General features: G+C 41.8%; 1 protein-coding gene across 3 annotated transcripts in view; it reads right to left on the bottom strand.

The window, feature by feature from the left end:
* CDC73 (cell division cycle 73) overlaps window positions 1-18,135 on the bottom strand; it is a 185,395-nt gene that overhangs the window by 140,804 nt on the left and 26,456 nt on the right. For all 3 annotated transcript variants that reach the window (XR_007775378.1, XM_050961449.1, XM_050961448.1), the window contains exons 8-9: window positions 5,352-5,450; window positions 3,229-3,307 (exon numbers count right to left, since the gene is read on the bottom strand). Coding sequence is in view for 2 of the 3 variants with exons in the window: in XM_050961449.1 (XP_050817406.1) it covers window positions 3,229-3,307; window positions 5,352-5,450 (178 nt within the window). In the remaining variant the exon portion in view is untranslated. The remainder of the gene's footprint in view (window positions 1-3,228; window positions 3,308-5,351; window positions 5,451-18,135) is intronic.

Genomic DNA, 18,135 nt, shown 5'->3' with positions numbered 1-18,135 from the left:
GCTTTGTTTGTTTGTTTTGTTAAATGCAACTCAAAATTTTTGGTTGTTTATTGTACTTGATTTAAAAGAGCTCTTATCAGTTTCGTTAGAGTTCAGTCTATTTGCTTTTACAATAATGAGATTACTGTGTGCATATTTAATCACTATGCTGCACAGATCTACAATTTACTTCTTTTTTAACTTAACTGTATTTTGTGGGTGCTCCAATTAGCACAAATTTAGCAGTGAGGCAGACTGCCCTTGAGCCATCCAGATATAACAAGGCTCAGAACCACATTATCTTCCCTCTGAAAAGATTATGATTTTTCCCTTCCCTACATTTTATACCATATGGAAAACAAATAGTAGCTAGTTTGACTGATAGGTGAACCATTAGTCTTTCCAAGAAGTGCACATTGGTATGGCTGACACAGGTTTCAAATTGTAAAAGTAGGTATATAAAATATGATACAAGCAATAGGCAAGAAATCTATACAGTTGGGAGAATTTTGTAGTTTAAAAGATCCTGGTCTGGTGAAATGAAAGTGCTGTGGTCACCATGTTTGAGCTCACTGCACTCCTCTTTCAATAATCCATTATTACATTCTTTTTCTAAAAGAGAGAGTTCGCATATTAAAGGAAACCCTACAAAAACTAATCCTGTTAGTAACAAGAATGCTACACTACATATTCAGCTCTACACACAAGACAACTTGCTTTCTTCTGTTTTCAAGACTGGCATTAATGCCCAATATGATTTGCTCTCACCCAGGCCAAATGATCTTCCAAATGCATTTCATTATGCCAGGGGTTTTCAAACTTCATTGCACTGCAACCCCCTTCCGACAACAAAAATTACTAGAAGATTGCGCCGAGGGGGGAGGGAGGAAGCCCTGCCAGCCTGGGCAAGGGGGCCAAAGCTGAAGCCAAAGGGTTTCAGGCCTGGGTGGAGGGGTGTTCAGCCGCAGCACATCTAAACCCAGCTGTGGCAACCCGTTAAAATATGGTCCCGACACACACTTTGAGAACTGTTGCACTATGTATTCATTTAAATATTTAACATCCAAGTTTTCATATGACTTCATGCATAAAATGGATGGATATACAACAGAAAAAATATGAATATGCCAATAAGGTTTTTTATTTTTAATATAATCTAATTGTTAAAAGTCAGTTGTCACACTTAATTTGTTAAAAATAGGATAGAATCATAACAAGTTTAAAGAATGGCATGAAAGCTGCTTGACCTGCAGAATATTAAGGAGAAACTACAGAGCAAAAGACTGAGAGCAATAGACATTTAGCTCTTGATGGTTATGAAGTGTTACTGTTTTTGCAGCTTAAACCTATTTTCCACTTGAATGTTCGGTACATCATACATTGAAGGTTATTATTTTTATCAGATGGTTACATTTCCAAAAATTATTTGCACTTTGTCAAAGGCTGATGTGTTCTGCCTAAAGGTTTGTCAGTGTTTATTACCATGCTCTGCTAAACCCACAGGGCTTTTTGTTTTTGAAGATGTAAAGCCATGGTTTCTATTATCTTTGAGGACATGAAATAGTTTTAGAAATAAGAACATGAACATTCCCTTTTTATAAAGCTATGGGTACTTGAGATGCCACCATGAGTCTCAATCTCACCCAATCAAAAAGATGCCATACAGAGAACACATTATAGAACCCACATGGATTGGAAACTTTGAAGGCAGAGGATCCAGGTCTGTCTCAATTACTAATCACCATTAATGATAATGGCTCAGGTACTGAGAGTTGCTGTGCCTCAAAGCCAAGTAATAAGCTCTCTTGCCCTTCAAAATCTTTCCCAGAATCCCAGGTCCCATAAGGTCTCCATAAAAAGATAACTATAGCTTGATAGCTTTATTGTCTCTGCTTTTGTCTTTAGATTATAAGCACTTCAGAGCAAGGGGTCACTGTCTCATATTAAATGCAGCACTGAATACATTATACATACGAAGAATTGTGGGATTTGATTTTAAGCCACACGCATTAGGCACACTGTATGCTACAGAAAAAAATGCATTCCTTATTTGTAATGAGAACTATAGTCGAACTACTAATTATCTTTAGTCTCTGCTGTTTAGGATACAAAAACCATAGCTTTTCCAGCCCCATATGGGTTTTAATTAAATTATACTTCTCTTTCAATTTTTCAAAATTTTGTACTCTTAAAAAAACCACCCACACACACACACACACACGACACTTAGGCCTGGTCTACACTGGGTGGGATCAATCCAAGTTACGCAACTTCAACTACGTGAATAATGTAGCTGAAGTTGATGTACTTAGATCTACTTACCACGGTGTCGCTGCTGGATCAATCGCTGCCCGCCGATCCAGCCGGTAGTGAAGACACACTCTTAGTGCCCAAGTTGTCAAAAGAAATGGCTGACTAGCAGTTCCCCAGTGTGGATTCATTGCTAGGGGAGAAATCCCCAGGTATTCCCTTAGCACTCTAAGAAACCTGAAGGCCAATCACTGGCTCTATGGCTGACTTTATAAAGTTACTGAAGCAATTTCCACGAACACTACACCAGTATTTATGAATTAATCTTGCTGTTTAAAACCTGTTTTTAAAAGAAAAAAAAAAAAAGAGCACCAGTGCAGCATTGCAGTATGTATCAGTGCCTCTGAAAGAATAGGTTGGCATATCTCCACTCTTTCAACAACTCCCTCCCTCCCAAGGGAGGGGAAAGAAGAATGGACCTGACCATGTTATGTATTAGGCCCAAAATATTTGAGGCATCCATTAGAAACAGAAGAACCTTCAACCTTTTTTTTTTTTTTTTTTAAAAAGGATTTTTTTCCCTTTAATTTCAGGACATACTATTTAAAGGATGCTCTATCAGATTTTTTTTTTAATAAGTATTGAAGTGGACTATTGGCTTGACTAATATACGTGCATACCCATGCCCTATGAGTTTAAACTACTTATGCTATCTCTGCCTTGAAACTGAACAAAAAAGTGTTTTAACGTGTAAGTTTTGTTTTTAACTAGACAATCTGTTTCTTAAAGGCTAAGGTTAAAAAATAATTTTTAATAAATAAGATTCCTAGCTTGCGTTACTACCAGAGACTATATGTGAAGATGTTTCAGTCATCATTTATGAGCTTATATTTTACACTTATTCAGCTTTGACAATGAAAACAGACGAGTCAGTTTCACTTTTCAGTTCTCAAATGCAGTGTTTCCTTAATGCTAATTAATAATGTGAGATCAACTTACCTTCCTTTCCTTTAAATCTTTCCTGATCATATCTGTTGTAGGCAGCTGGAATAGACTGCTTAGTCCGTAAAGTGGGATCCTAAAACAAATTAGCAAACAAAATATGCTACTGCATCTCAAAATGTATGTTGATTAACACATTTTAGTTTCTGAACTTTGGAAAATATTGTATGTAAACTGACTTTACAGTTTCAGGAAATTATGTAGGTGTAAGTTTTCAGACAGTTTGTACTTTTAATTAACTTCATTTTAACCTCTTATTGAGACAGTATATTTTAAAGATATACTTAATGGCAGGCAAATCTAGAGAACTGACAACATTCTGAAGCAAGACAAAAGTAACACCAGAAAGCCACATTAACTGAGCTAAATGACTGAAATCCATAGTTATCAATTCCATTAATTTGCGAACATCCTGGGGCTCAAGAATGAATTGTCATCTGACAACATATGGCTGGTTCTTCAGCCACATGCACCGAAGACTCCACCACAAATCTGATTAAAGCTAAAGAGGTGTTAACCTATAGAACAAGATTAAATTGAGAGGGAAAAAAGGCATATTTAAAATGCATTTTCAAAATGCTACCAATCTAATGATGCACTAAATATCGATTCATGCATCTTTTTCATGGGTGACTTAGTCACACAGTTACAATCATTCCAAACTGTATGTCTGAGTAGTTCTATGAACAATTGATCAATTTCAGCATAAAGCAAGCATTTAAATGTCAAAATTCATCTTGCTTCTCCAATCTGGTACATATAGCACAGAGGTATCAAAATAAGATGAAGTAAGATTAACTGGCTTTCATAGCAGATTACCATTAGGAGTTCAATAATTTAATTATTAAGTTTAATAAAACAGTAAACATTACAACTCAAAACCACTGCTTTTCTAATGCCTAGATAGACCTGAACAATAAAAATGTAAATCATAAAATATCATGGTTGAAAGGGACCTTAGCAGGTCATCTAGTCTAACCCCCTGCTCAAAGCAGGACCCATCCCCAACTAAATCATCCCAGCCAGGGCTTTGCCAAGCCTGACCTTAAAAACCTCTAAGGAAGGTAATTCCACTACCTCCCTACGTAACCCATTCCAGTGCTTCAACATCCTCCTAGTGAAAACGTTTTTCCCAATATCCAACCTAAATCTCCCCCACAGCAACTTGAGACTGTTACTCCTTGTTCTGTCATCTGGTACCACTGAGAATAGTCTACATCCATCCTCTTTGGAAACCCCTTTCAGGTAGTTGAAAGCAGCTATCAAATTCCACCTCATTCTTCTCTTCTGCACACTAAACAATCCCAGCTCCCTCAGCCTCTCCTCATAAGTCATGTGCTCCAGTCCCCTATGCATTTTTGTTGCCCTCCGCTGGATTCTTCCCAATTTTTCCACATCCTTCTTGTAGTGTGGGGCTCAAAACTGGACACAGTACTCCAGATGAGTCCTCACCAATGCCAAATAAAGGAGAATGATCACGTCCCTCAATTTGCTGGCAATACCCCTACTTATACAGCCCAAAATGCCATTAGCCTTCTTGGCAACAAGGGCACACTGTTGACTCATATCCAGCTTCTCATACACTGCAACCCCTAGGTCCTTTTCTGCAGAACTGCTGCCTAACCGCTGAGTCCCTAGTCTGTAGCAAATCTGTCTTTTTGATACAGGCATAGGACAGCTGATTCGATCTGTTGCTGCTCAAGAGTCATGTTCCAGATTCTTAAACATTTTACTACTTTATCTGTCAAAAAATACAGTTAGGAAGGCATTTTGCTGGAAATGGCGATAGTCTTATCTAATATAATTCTTCCAAGTAGCTGCAGAATGCTAGTGAGTGTTTGTGGCACATACAGTAGTTGGCATTAACTGTTCAGTCTATAAGTGGCAACACATATTGAACAAATGAAGCGTATTCAACTCCTCCAAAACCACCATATACAGTTTAAGGTAAAGATGATCTAAGGAAAAGTTCTGCATGAAAAAGTTACTGTAATTTATTTAATTAGAACCAAACAAAATGAAGAGTAGTTTCCGAAGAATTCTTGCCATTATTTACTCAATTCAACCGCAGCTACGGAGCCACGACCAGCAGGTCCATAATAAGAAGATTTATTTCTTACCGCTGGTGCTGTATTTGGTGCAGGTCTCTGTTCAGGTGCACGACCTTCTTCTCTGGCTTTTACTGACTGAAGAATCGCAAAAATATTCTTGGCAAAGTTCTGGAAAACAAGTTACACACTTATGAATCCCACTGACCATCAAAGCTGGTTGGAACACTAGAAATACAGCTAGAAGACATTTTGAGTCAACACGTGCTTCAAAGAGTATATGCCTGCTTGTAAACAGAGAAAAACTGCATACAAATTAGACAGACTTTGTTCACCCATTTGGGAGTGCCTAATGAACGGAATCATTGTGCCAGGTCTCTCTCACATCTCATGGATTTCCATCGTATCACCCAATCTGTTCAATGTAGGTGAGGCCCCTCAAAGATATGGAGACCCCTAAGTTCAGCAATCCTTAGTCTGTCACCACCAAACTCTATTTTATCCTGACTGAAACCAGATTCTACAATTTTCTTCCTCTCCACAACAGAGCTCTGGATGGAAAACAGCCATCAAACTCAATACAAACGTGACATATTATGTACCAACCCCAGCCAGATTGACTAGTAGTCTGGTCTGATGTGGCAATTCCTATTATGCTGGTAGGAAAGGGAAAGCTATCCGATTATGACTGCTACTTCAACAGAGAAGTATGGCTTCTCTTATCTCAATGGTTTGTAATCAAAGGAGTTTAGTGAAACCATTGGTGCTCCTAGATTTCCAGGTTGCAGCAGCAGTATCAAGTGCATTCCCATCTTTTGGGTTGAGAAATCTAAGCAGAAACCTTAAGGGACTATAAAGTTAACACCCAAATCTGAATCCATTAAGAAAAAATAATTCTAACTAAACATTTTTAGCTGGGCTTCAGAGAATTTCCAAGCTTCTAAGCGGGATGACCTAGCAACTACCAACTCTGGTGCACTGTCGGCTTATCTGTCAACGCAACCATCCACCAATCACACTCTCCTACTCAAAAATCCTGCAGAACTGGAGACTACTGCTTCAATTAGAACAATGCTGGCCTGCTTAAGCCTTGGTTTTGCCCCATCTAAAAAATGTGACTAATAATTCGAGCTGGTAAAAAAATGAAGTTTATGGAAATATCTGCAAATCATTTTGTGGAAATTTTCATTCTAGCTGGTTAGAAAATGAGGAGGAATTCATAAAACAATTTTTACACTGAAATTAAAGCTTTTGAGACTATTATTAATTATTAACACAACCAGCTCTATTAACAATACAAGAAAAGGGTGGAATAGATGCAGCCTGAGCACCAGAACAAAGCTACTGGGTATTTATGGTATTTATTCTGAGACCGTATCCTTTGAAACTGGAGTATACTCAGCCATTTATGATTGCGAAGATACCTGTGTGCAGATGCTAAAGCAGGGGTGGGAAAAATACGGCCCTTGGGCAACATCCAACCCGTCAGACCTTTTAATCTGGGAAGCAGGGTCGGGGGCTTACCCTGCTGCTCCCGCTCGGGAGCAGGGTGGGGGACTTGCCACATTGCGCCCACCTGGCACTCCGTGTGTGTTCAGGACCTGCATGACAGCATGCATATTATTCTGGCTGCACAACCCAAACAAGCCATCAGAGCCTGGAATGTGCAAGTCCACATGCCAGCTCCTTGTTGGCTTAGATGACTGATGTTTCAGTAGTGTTCATTTTCCACTGCTGAAGATAAAAGAAAGAGTAGTTCACCCAGGAGTGCTCAGTGTTCAGTGACAGTTGTGGGCTGTCGAGACCTATGGAGATTTCTGAAAGCAGGGGCTGGTGAATCTCAATGAGTTCCAATGACTGGAAGCTGACGCCTAACAAATCCAGGCTAGAGAGAAAGGGCGTGGAAAGGGGGTAAGTGGGGTTTAATTATTGTAATACATTGTTATGATGGTATAACAGTAAGTAAGGTTTTATATTTATTTCTACTAAAATGTATCTTTAATAAAGAACATTTATTTGAATATCTCTGAATTGTTAATTTTGTGAACGTTCATGGCCCGCCATACAATTTCCATATCCAGATGGGGCCCTCAAGCCAACAAGTTTGCCCTCCCCAATGCTACAGTGTATTTAAATGTACGTTAGAACAGTCTCTTCAAAAAGACATTGCAGCGGAATATAGCTTTCAGTAACAAGATCCAGTGTAAAAACCATGACTAAATCACCATATTTTTAGATATGAGACAAGAAGCAGCATATTGTCAGCCTTACAACATGTATAAAGACATGACTATCAAAGATGCAGTCAGAGACATAGGGAACAGCAGGAGATTTCCACAGATCTCCAAGTAAGTTCTGAACTTGGGGAAGAGGGGGTGGAGAGGGAAGGGAGGAACAACTCTTCAGCTGGGCTTAGCTTCTGCAGAAGGACATCTAAAACTCACCCACAGAGATGCTTAAAGTCAGTCAAGTTTGGGGTGCACTCAGACCAGCTCTGCATATAGTGGTATGATGGTAGACAATAATTAGTTTTGTTTGGGCATAAGAGTTGGCAACACACACAGTCAGTCCTGACTCTTATAATTTTCAGTCCTGGCTACAGCTAACACTAATACTTATCTATACTAAACTAATACTTATCTATATCTCTTTAGTGCTACATCTATATTCAGAGTAAACATCCAAAAATGAGGCTCTCACTGTGCATGTGGGCTCATTCTGGAACGCAAAATTACAATCTTGTGACAGGAAAAAAAAAGACAGTCAAAGTCAGTTGACCTACGTAGCTAGTGCCTTCTCAAAGTCCCGAAAGGTAGAAGCAACATTAAGCTTTCATTTTTCATCTCGACACACACTTGTGTCTGAAAATTCCTCTAACTTCTGCTCCAAATTTAGCTTAAATTCCAAATTGTGCACTTTTAGATTACTAAAATTCCCCCATCTGGGGGCACAAACTAACAATGGCTTCCTTACTGAAATCTTTGGGTAATTTGAAAAGTACTTTAAAAACTACTGACTACCATGGAAATCCCATTGTTTGTCGTTTCTTTTTGTCTGGTTACTAGCGTCAGTCATGTGGAAGCTATTCTAGTTGCTTCCAAGTCCATCTGTACCTGCTATTTATTCACTATGTTATATGGACAAACTTGTTATCAAGTAGAAAAGTTAATCAGAATTTTCCATTTACTCTTTAAAAAACCCTGAAATCACCAAAATATTAAAGGGGAAAAAATCTGCTGGGAAACGAAAAGTGTGAAAGAGAACAGGACAGCTGCTTATGTGGAGCAAGAAAAATACAAAAGTCAGGCAAATATAATGAATCATTTTCCTTTAATTCATACTAAAAAAAACAAACAAAACAAAGAAAAGAAGAGTGCTCCATAGTCAAACGGTCCATCTTCACTTCCATAATTATCCATTTGGTTTTTAAATGACATGGGAAAGTGCAAATGTTGCCCAACTGGTGCCAATTCAGGCCTCATTTCTACAAGTTATGAGCTGGACACCATTGCCTACAGAATGAAAGTCTGAAGTGGCAAGTGAGAAGTTGGTCAAACTAGAGCCCTTAATTCTGAACCAAACCCATTAGAAACGTTGGATCCAGGTCAGGTCAAATGAGAAGATAACCAGACCCTCCCTCGCTTGGATCAGGTCATTTCTCCTCCTCCTCGCCAGTAGGATTGGCACTGTAACCTCACAGTGCTCTGCACCTGGCAACCAGCCGCTGCCACATTTCTGCTCTGCATGTGCTGTGGGGTGAGCATGCTGATGAGTTGCAGCACCTTTCCATTCACAGCATACACAGTGCATCAGGGGCAGGGCAGACATTCGCCAGAACATGCAGCCATCGACAGTCCAAAACCACAGACAGGAAATGGAGGTACTGGCTGAGGCTTGGCAGGTAGAAAAAGACGTTTGGATTGGAAAATGACTCCTCCCTCTCTAATTCAGGTCCTGTCAGGCCAAAAAATTAAACCCAAGCAGATCTCTATGTCAAAATATATTACATGCAGATTTTGTCTGTACTGTGGCTTGTTACTGACTGGTAGATGAACTTCCAGTATTGTTTTAATGCAAGTGGTACCCACATTTAACCCATCTTTTTAGCTGGGCTTTTAAGAAGGAAGTAGACTGATGGACTGACAATTAAGTTTTACTGGGTCTGTGGTTAGGTTAGTGTGCATGAGATTTATTACAGGAGACTGCAGTAAGACATTTTAAGATTGTGTGAGATGTTTAAAGAACGTGAAATGATTAGAGGCTGAATTAAATTCTGCAGCAGTATAAATACAACAGCCACACACAACCTTTCACAAACAGCTGCTCTTTGAATAAAGTATTGCTTCCTAGGGTTCTAATTAGAGGTTTCAGCAGTTCTATAGTGCACTACAGTCTGTGCAGAAAATGCAGATAGATGTTTCCATTAAATGCGTGGATTATGTTTCACAGAACAGATTTCACACCTCATTTGTTCTGCATTATTACACTTTATTCCACTAGTATTTTTATATTAAAAAGGTATTACATGAAAAAGATATTTGAAATTTTTATGTGAAACAGAATAAAGACTAATTCATAAGTTTGGAACAGCTATAAACATTACAATATGTCAAAGACAAACAATGACTAAAACTGCATAAGAAGTCCATTTGCTTCATTTTTATTTTTTTTCCCCTATCAATACATTTATGGAAAATGGACTCTGCCTTCAGGGTTTCCATGAGGCTAGTCTATATAAGAAAGTTATTGTAAAATAAGCAAGGGTGTGAATTTAAAATGCAATAGCTATTTTGTGCTAGCTCCCTGTCCAGACACACTTATTCTGCACTAAAAGTGCCTTTGGAAGTGTACTAACCTAACTGCACAATGGCAGTCAATGTACAGTAAGCGTTCACATGGAAAGCCATTCCCCGACAGCTATTCAGGTAAGGAAACTAAGGCATGAAGGCAACTCCCCAGCATAGACAAGCTCTTGTTAGAAGTGCTGCTCCTGTGTGATGGATTATTCATTTAGGACCCAATTCCAAACCCCTTATTCAAACAGAATAGTACTTTACTTCATGAGTAGTCCCAAAGAATTCAGTGGGATTATTTGTGGAGTAAAATTGAACAGTAGTCTATGTGAGCAAGGGCATAGAAATCTGGCCTTAATTGCAGGTACAATACATACTGGGGGTGTTCTTATACAGAACAAAAAATGTACATACAAAATATGTATGTTGATCTCCATTACAAATACTAGTGTAGTCGTAAGTAAATTCCCATACAGATGAAATGAGGATTGGGATCATACAATGAAACTTCCATCAGATCTGCAGTGTTGTTGCGGCCATGCTGGCCCCAGGATACAGTAACTCCTCACTTAACGTTGTTTCGTTGCTGATCAACTGGAGAACATGCTCGTTTAAAGTTGCACAATGCTCCCTTATAACAATTGTTTGGCAGCCGCCTGCGTGTTCGGTGCTTGCAGAAATGATAGGGGCTGCTGTTCCACTTTGGTTCCAAGCCCCCATCTGTGTACAGTATTAAATTGTTTGTTTAAAACTTATCTCTGTGTCTGTGTCTGACGAAAAAAATTCCCTGGCACCTAGCCCCTCCACCCCCATTTACATTAATTCTTACGGGGAAATTAGATTCACTTAAAGTACCATTTTTCAGGAATATAACTACAATGTTAAGCGAGGAGTTACTGTATTACAGAGACAAGTTGGGCGAGGTAAAAATCTCACATTCATGCTGTTAGACAGTCACCATTTTTAAACTACAAATTTATTCAGTTTGAACAAGCTAGTAACAAGGATACTAGCTCCTAATTTAACTGGGCATACTTCACCCTCATAGATTGCTTCAGATATCAAGTTCACTGCAATAGCTGTGAATTTCAGAACCATGGAACAATTCTGCCACCTAGAGCTCATACACAAAATTGCTTTTACACTCAAAGAACAATTTTTTTTTGTTTGTTTTTCATTTCCAAGCTTTATCTCACCATCGTATAGAGGTCTTATTAAAGTGCTACAGCAGCACCAAAATCTACTATACAGAACCTTTAATATAAGGATATCATTGCAAAAGTACAGAATATTAAAGTTCTAAAGTTATTATATACTGCGGTGGGAATGGTTGGAGACTGTATTCCCCTCATGTGTAAACAACTCCACAACTAGGAACATTTTAAAAAATATAGTTAGAATGACAAAAATCTAGGAATTTCAGTGAAAGCAACTTGGTCTTCATTCAAAATTTCTGTCAAAAATTGCATCACTTCAAGACGGGCAAGTACCATGACCCAGGCTCTTCTGAGTTCTTAAAAAGATGCAAATTAAATTTGTAAATGATATAAAACTGGGAAGTAGTATAAACCAGTTAACACAAAGGAAGTACACACAAATCATAGCCACAGACAATCAAAGATATTGGCAAGCAATAACATGATATTGTGTCAATTAATGCTGCTGAGGGGAGAAGATAATTTAGAATACCTATGCAATGGGAAGGAGAAATCTGGAAAGCAATAATGTTGGAGGGTACCTAGGCATGATGGATATCCAATTAGACAGGAGTGCAGTGCAACAGAACAAAAACACAGTGATGTAGTTGTGTGCTGTATATACACACACAATCATCAAAGCTACAGGTGGGAAAGCAGTAGTTCCTCTTTATACAGTCCAAATGTGACCATCTCTAGAATGTCTCATTCAGCTCTAGGCATCTCATCTCTCTCTCTCTCTCTCTCTCTCACACACACACACGTTCAGAGAAGCAAAACTGATAAGTGGACTGATTTATGAATCAAGATTAGAGTTCAATACATATAGCTTATTTAAGGGTGTCTTACAAATGAAAAAAGTGGGGTTGTGCCCAATTTGCTTCTAAATGACAAAAAATTGCACTTTAAAAAAAAATATATCACACACAGTCTACCCTATTTTCCAAGGAAGACAATCGATAACAGAGGGATTAGCAGAACATCACAAGAGAAAGGAGAAACATTTTAATTAGATAGTTTAAAACTCTGTGCTGAAATACATTCCTAATAGTTGGGAAGAACTCCCTCTGGTAAAAATCCAAACATTTCCTGCCATCCCTTCAACTGAGGGTTGTGAAAACACCTGCTTCACTGCACTAATCCTCCTGGGAATTCTCCAGCGAGAGCAGGGAAGATGAAATAGATAGTTGTGAATTTCTCAAGCAGGAGTTTTATTTGTTTGGGGGGTTTATAAACTCTTTCAGGTCTTCTTTATACATCATAATACAAACAGAGGACAGTCTTCTTTTCCTTTGCAAGTTCTTCTTGGGGTCTGCAAGTAGAGGAAACTTAGTATACACAAATATTTGAAAGGTGAAAACATCCACAATGGAGAGGATGGTGAATGAGGGGTATAACCAGCAATGATACAATGAAATTTTCCCTTCCTAAACGTATGAGTATCAGGATCAGACGATCTGATAGTCTCCCAAGCAAAGTGAGAAAGCCTTAGTTAGTGCTTGTAACATTTATATCTAGCTTGGACAAAGCACTGGTAAGTGTTCTGAAGGGAACAATCCTGCATTGGAAAGGAGATAAGTCATTTCCACCTGTAAACTCCCATCAATCTGTAAGATACAGCCTCCAAAAAAGGACTTTTCTCTAATTGTGATCATATAACAAGTTGTAATGTCGTAAGAATTGTTCTGGGTAAGTGTTATTATCAGCTATGTGTGCAGGGCATCTTAAATTCTTATATTCTTTAATTTTGTACAAAGCTACTTCCCTTTGGGCAAGGTTTTAACTCAGATCCACATTTCCCATCTCCAATTTCTATAGTTCTACGCCAATGCTCTGTTCTCCCTTCAGATTTCCCCACAGACAACAATAAAAATTCAGTATAGGTAAACAAAGTATAATATCTGCGATGATCTGTTGTTCAAATCCAAGTGGGTAATCTTTTCTCTTGTGTTCAGTGTAGTTGTAGCCATGTTAGGCCTAGGATATTAAAGAGAAAAGGAAGGTAAGGTAATATCTTTTAGTGGACCAACTTCTGTGGTTGAGAAAGACAAGCTTTCAAGCAAGAGCAGAAGTTGGTCCAATAAAAGATATTACCTCACTCATCTTGTCTCTCTAATCTTTCCTCTTGGCCTTTTGTTGCCCTATGGTGAAACTCACCAGGCACAGATTGTTGGTGTGACGCCTTTTGTGTCACTTAAGACTCATATTAGGGCAGTTTGGTTCCACATCCAGGCCTCCAGAGTGAGATTTACACTTGCAGCAGATATAGCAATTTCCTGAAAAATATCTGGTAGATCTTACAGTATCATTGGGGGTCAGGGACTGTATGTAATTCCATGGCAGAGGGTAATCATAGCTCTCCAGGAAATAAAAAGAGTGGAGGGTTAGTAGGCAAAGTCATTCAGGTCCCCACCTTCTGGGGAGATCGCCTATCCTAGTTCAAAGGGGATTCTCTAGAGACCAACAGACAAAGAAAGGATAAATAGACTGAGTTAAAACTGACTCAGAACTTTCCTTTCTGATCCAGCAAAAGGGATAGCACCTTCTGTCCAAGGGGTGGGCCCCAATTCTTAGGGAAGGGCTGGAAGAACTGACACTTATGAGAGGCCTTGTGGAGATAGGAGGTGATTTCTAGTAGGCATGTGTGTAGGTTCTTTTACTGTTTTCTCTGTAATGCTTTTACCCTAAGAATAAAGATGCTTGCTTACAATACGCTGTGTGGTAACTTAAAACCACAGGCAGTTACCTTATTCATAGCCTTCAAAGAGAAAGCAAAGCGGAGATGCTGGTCTGTTTAGGAAGCCTGTCTTGATTGGGATATCACAGTATAGGCAGTGAACTGTGAGGTCTGGAAATACCCATCAGGAGGGAGAGAGATGCCTCCCTGCCCAAGAGAGGTGCCAGCTGGAAGTTTGGGCATGGATGCCCTTACTGGACTACAGATATGACTGGTGCAGTTGTCCTGAACTGTGAAAGCATCGACCCCAACAAAGAAGGGATTTAGGAGCCCGTCAAGAGATGGGCCATGAAATCCACAAAGCCAGTAGCTAGGAACTCCCAGCATAAGCATCATAAAAATGGATATAGCAACCATTCCAGCTTGTTGGCTAATGTAGAGACCATGGAAGGACTGTGGTGCAGTCCTTCCAGTCTTCCCAGAGGTTGGCTGGTATGGGAAAAGAACAGGGCTAGCTAATATTCCCTCAATCCTGTGGGTATGACAATCTCATGTAGAAAAAGTAACTTTGAAACATCCTATATTTTAGATTGTGGAAAAATATTCCACAATAATACATGAATAAAAAGCTCTCACTGTAGTTAATGTCGGAGTTCATAAACTCAGACTTAAGGTCAGAAGGGACCATTATGATCATCTAGTCTGACCTCCTGCACAATGCAGGCCACAGAATCTCACCCACCCACTCCTGTAACAACCCCCCAACCTATGTCTGAGTAACTGAAGTCCTCAAATCGTGGTTTAAAGACCTCAAGGTGCAGAGAATCCTCCAGCAAGTGACCCGTGCCCCATGCTGCAGAGGAAGGCGAAAAACCTCCAGGGCCTCTGCCAATCTGTCCTGGAGGAAAATTCCTTCCCGACTCCAAATATGGCGATCAGTTAAGCCCTGAGCATGTGGGTAAGACTCACCAGCCAGCACCCAGGAAAATTGTTTGCAGTACATTTTAGAAATGGGTTATAGAGCAAAAAGGTAGAAACACATGGAAGAGCGCAGGGAGTTCTCAAAAAACCCTGTTCCCAGGAGAATGGAGGTTTACTTTAAAAAGTACATAACTACACAAGCACAATCATAGAGCATTTGTTAGATTTCAATTCTGAGATTTTTCCTCACACAACTGCCACATGTTCAACCCAACCTACTGAGTTACCACACTGCTTAGTATCTGAGAAATATTTCTGGGCATGCTGTGAGAAAAGGTTTTGAGCTGTGTACATCAAAAACCACTGAGATGGAAAGACTCCCTGCCAATATTCCTGTGAACTCTGCAGCTCTTCCTTCCAGCTCCAGCACGAACTAATTTAATTTGTTATAAAAGAAGAATAAGTGACACTAACCCTCTGATGGTACAGACTGAACAGAGGAAATGCTCTTTTGATTACAAACTGGTCACTGAAATCTCCTGTGGGCAGAATTCAAATGCTCAATTGTCACAGGTTATTTTGGAAGGGGGGTGGAAATGGGGTGAAAGGAAGGAATTAATTAAGCAAAAACTGTTTCAGCAAAAGGTAATGTTTTCCTTATGCGTTCAGCTCTTTGTTTTACAAAATAAAGTTCAGATACCTGAAATCAAGTTTCCCTTCTTGTGTGGTTTACTGCTGGGGGAATTCTATGCCATTGCACATGAACAGAACTCATGTTCCCTGCAGACTTTTGCTCTGAAGAAAACACATTCTGCCTGAGAGGTGCTGCAGTTATGCCTTTCATCCAGCAGGGGCTACTGTGGCACCAGAACAGAGGGCAGCTGGCTCAATAGCAGCTAGGAAGGAAGGAAAGCCTGCGTTCCTCACAGCACCCTGCCCACAGGGCTAAGTGAGGAGGCATGGGATATTCAGGAGGGACAGAGAGCGGGGTACACAGAGCTTCAAGGGGTCACAGATTGGGGTTCAGAAGGGCTAGTGCAGGGCGACAGACTGGGATAGGGCACAAAGGGAGTTGGGGTGCAGGGCTATACGGGGATGAGGATGGCTGAGTGGGGGTGCAAAGACATAGGGACAGGGTAGCTGAGTGGAGGTGCAGGGACACATGAAGACAGTGGGGGAGATGTGCCTGACTGAACGGGAAAAGCTAGAGGTCAGCCACGGTCTGCACGGGGAAGGCTCCCCAATTCCTTAACAATCCCTCCGCCTGCCCTTCCAGCCAAAAAACCCATACTTCTCTCACCCATAGCCAACAACCCTCCAGGTTCACTCCCAGTCTCCTTCCCTCTCCCTCAGCTCCATTACCCCTGACTCCACCAAGCCTTGGCACTGCTTCTGTGGGGTGTGGAAAATACATTTCAGGATTGTAGTTTAAAAAAATTATTACTCAAAGTTCTGTATTAATATGCTCAGTAAGGAATCTATGGGCAGGTCCAGACTAGAGCTTTAAATCGATTTTAAGAGCTCTAAATCGATTTAAAGCTGTAACCGTCCACACTACAGAGTGCATAAAATCGATTTTAAGGGTCCCTAAAATCGATTTTGGAACTCCATCTAAACGAGAGGAGTAACCCCAAAATCGATTTCTTAAAATCGATTTTATGATAGTGTGGACGGACATCGAAGTTAATGGCCTCCGGGACGTATCCCACAGTGCTCTAGTGGCCGCTCTACACAGGTAAAGGTACTCTTCTGCTGGCCAGGTAAACAGGAAAAGCCCCGGGAACTTTGAAATTCCATTTCCTGCTTGCACAGCGTGGTTTGCTCTCGCGTTCCCCGGACCACCCAGCAAACCGCAGGGAAGGAGACCTGCTTGCTCGGGGTTCGGGGAACGCGAGAGCAAACCGGGGAAGGAGACCAGCTTCGCCGCGGTTTGCTCTCGCGTTCCCCCGAACCACCCAGCAAACCGCAGGGAAGGAGACCTGCTTGTTCGGGGAACGCAGAGCAAACCGGGGAAGGAGACCAGCTTCGCCGCGGTTTGCTCTCGCATTCCCCGGACCCCCCTGCAAACAGCAGGGAAAGAGACCTGCTTGCTCGGGGTTCGGGGAACGCGAGAGCAAACCGGGGAAGGAGGACCAGCTTCACCGCGGTTTGCTCTCGCGTTCCCCGGACCACCCAGCAAACCGCAGGGAAGGAGACCTGCTTGTTCGGGGAACGCGAGAGCAAACCGGGAAAGGAGACCAGCTTCGCCGCGGTTTGCTCTCGCGTTCCCCGAACCACCCAGCCCGAACTGACTGTGTGCCGTTTACAGGAAGGGGGGGGGGGGTGAAGCTGTACCCAGAACCACCCAGGACGGGGACTTTGATCCCATCATGCACTGGGCTAGTAACCCATAATTCCAAAGGGCAGGGACCCGTGCAGGAACTGTGGGATAGGTACCCAGAGTGCAACGCTCAAGCAAAAGATGGACGCCAGGGAAAATGGACGCTCAACATCGATGTAAGTACCTCTAGTGTGGATGCACAAAATCGATTTTATAAAACCTGCTTTATAAAATCGATTTTAAGCACATCGATTTTAGGCTGTAGTCTGGACGTGGGCTTAGTATCGAAAAACATTTGCTGAATCTTTTTTGTTGTATTATTACAGACATACTTGCTGACAGGGCCGCTCAGAGGATTCCGGGGGCCTGGGGCCATCGGCGGCAGGCAGCTCCGGTGGACCTCCCGCAGGCGTGCCTGCGGAAGGTCCGCTGGTCCCCGCGGCTCCGGTGGAGCATCCGCAGGCACGCCTGCAGAAGGTCCACCGGTAGCCGCGGGACCAGCGGACCCTCCGCAGCCAAGCCTGCGTGAGGTCCACCGGAGCCATGGGACCGGCAAGCGGCAGGGGGCCCCCCGCGCGGCGAAATGTCTAGAGCCGGCCCTGTTCGGCGGCGAGGGGCCCTTCCGTTCTGGGACCCGCCGCTGAAGTGCCCCAAAGACCCGCGGCGGGGGCCCCCCGCTGGCGAATTACCGCCGAAGTGGGACCCACCGCTGAAGTGCAGCCCGCTCTTTGGAGGTAATTCGGTGGCGGGCGGCCCCCGCTGCGGGTTTTCGGAGCACTTCGGCGGCGGGTCCCTGAACGGAAGGGCCCCCCGCCACCGCATTATCGCCGAAGACCGGGTTGCAGTTCGGCAGCAGGTCCCGCTTCGGCGGTAATGCGATGGTGGGGGGTCCTTCCGCCCCAGAGCAGAAGGACTCCCCCACCAGCGAAGACCGGGAGAGGAAGAAGCT

This window comes from Gopherus flavomarginatus, chromosome 7 (assembly GCF_025201925.1).
Source record: "Gopherus flavomarginatus isolate rGopFla2 chromosome 7, rGopFla2.mat.asm, whole genome shotgun sequence".
In the NCBI taxonomy this organism is placed as follows: domain Eukaryota; kingdom Metazoa; phylum Chordata; order Testudines; family Testudinidae; genus Gopherus; species Gopherus flavomarginatus.
Note: the sequence above shows the minus strand (reverse complement) of the source record. Positions and strands in the feature narration are given on the sequence as shown.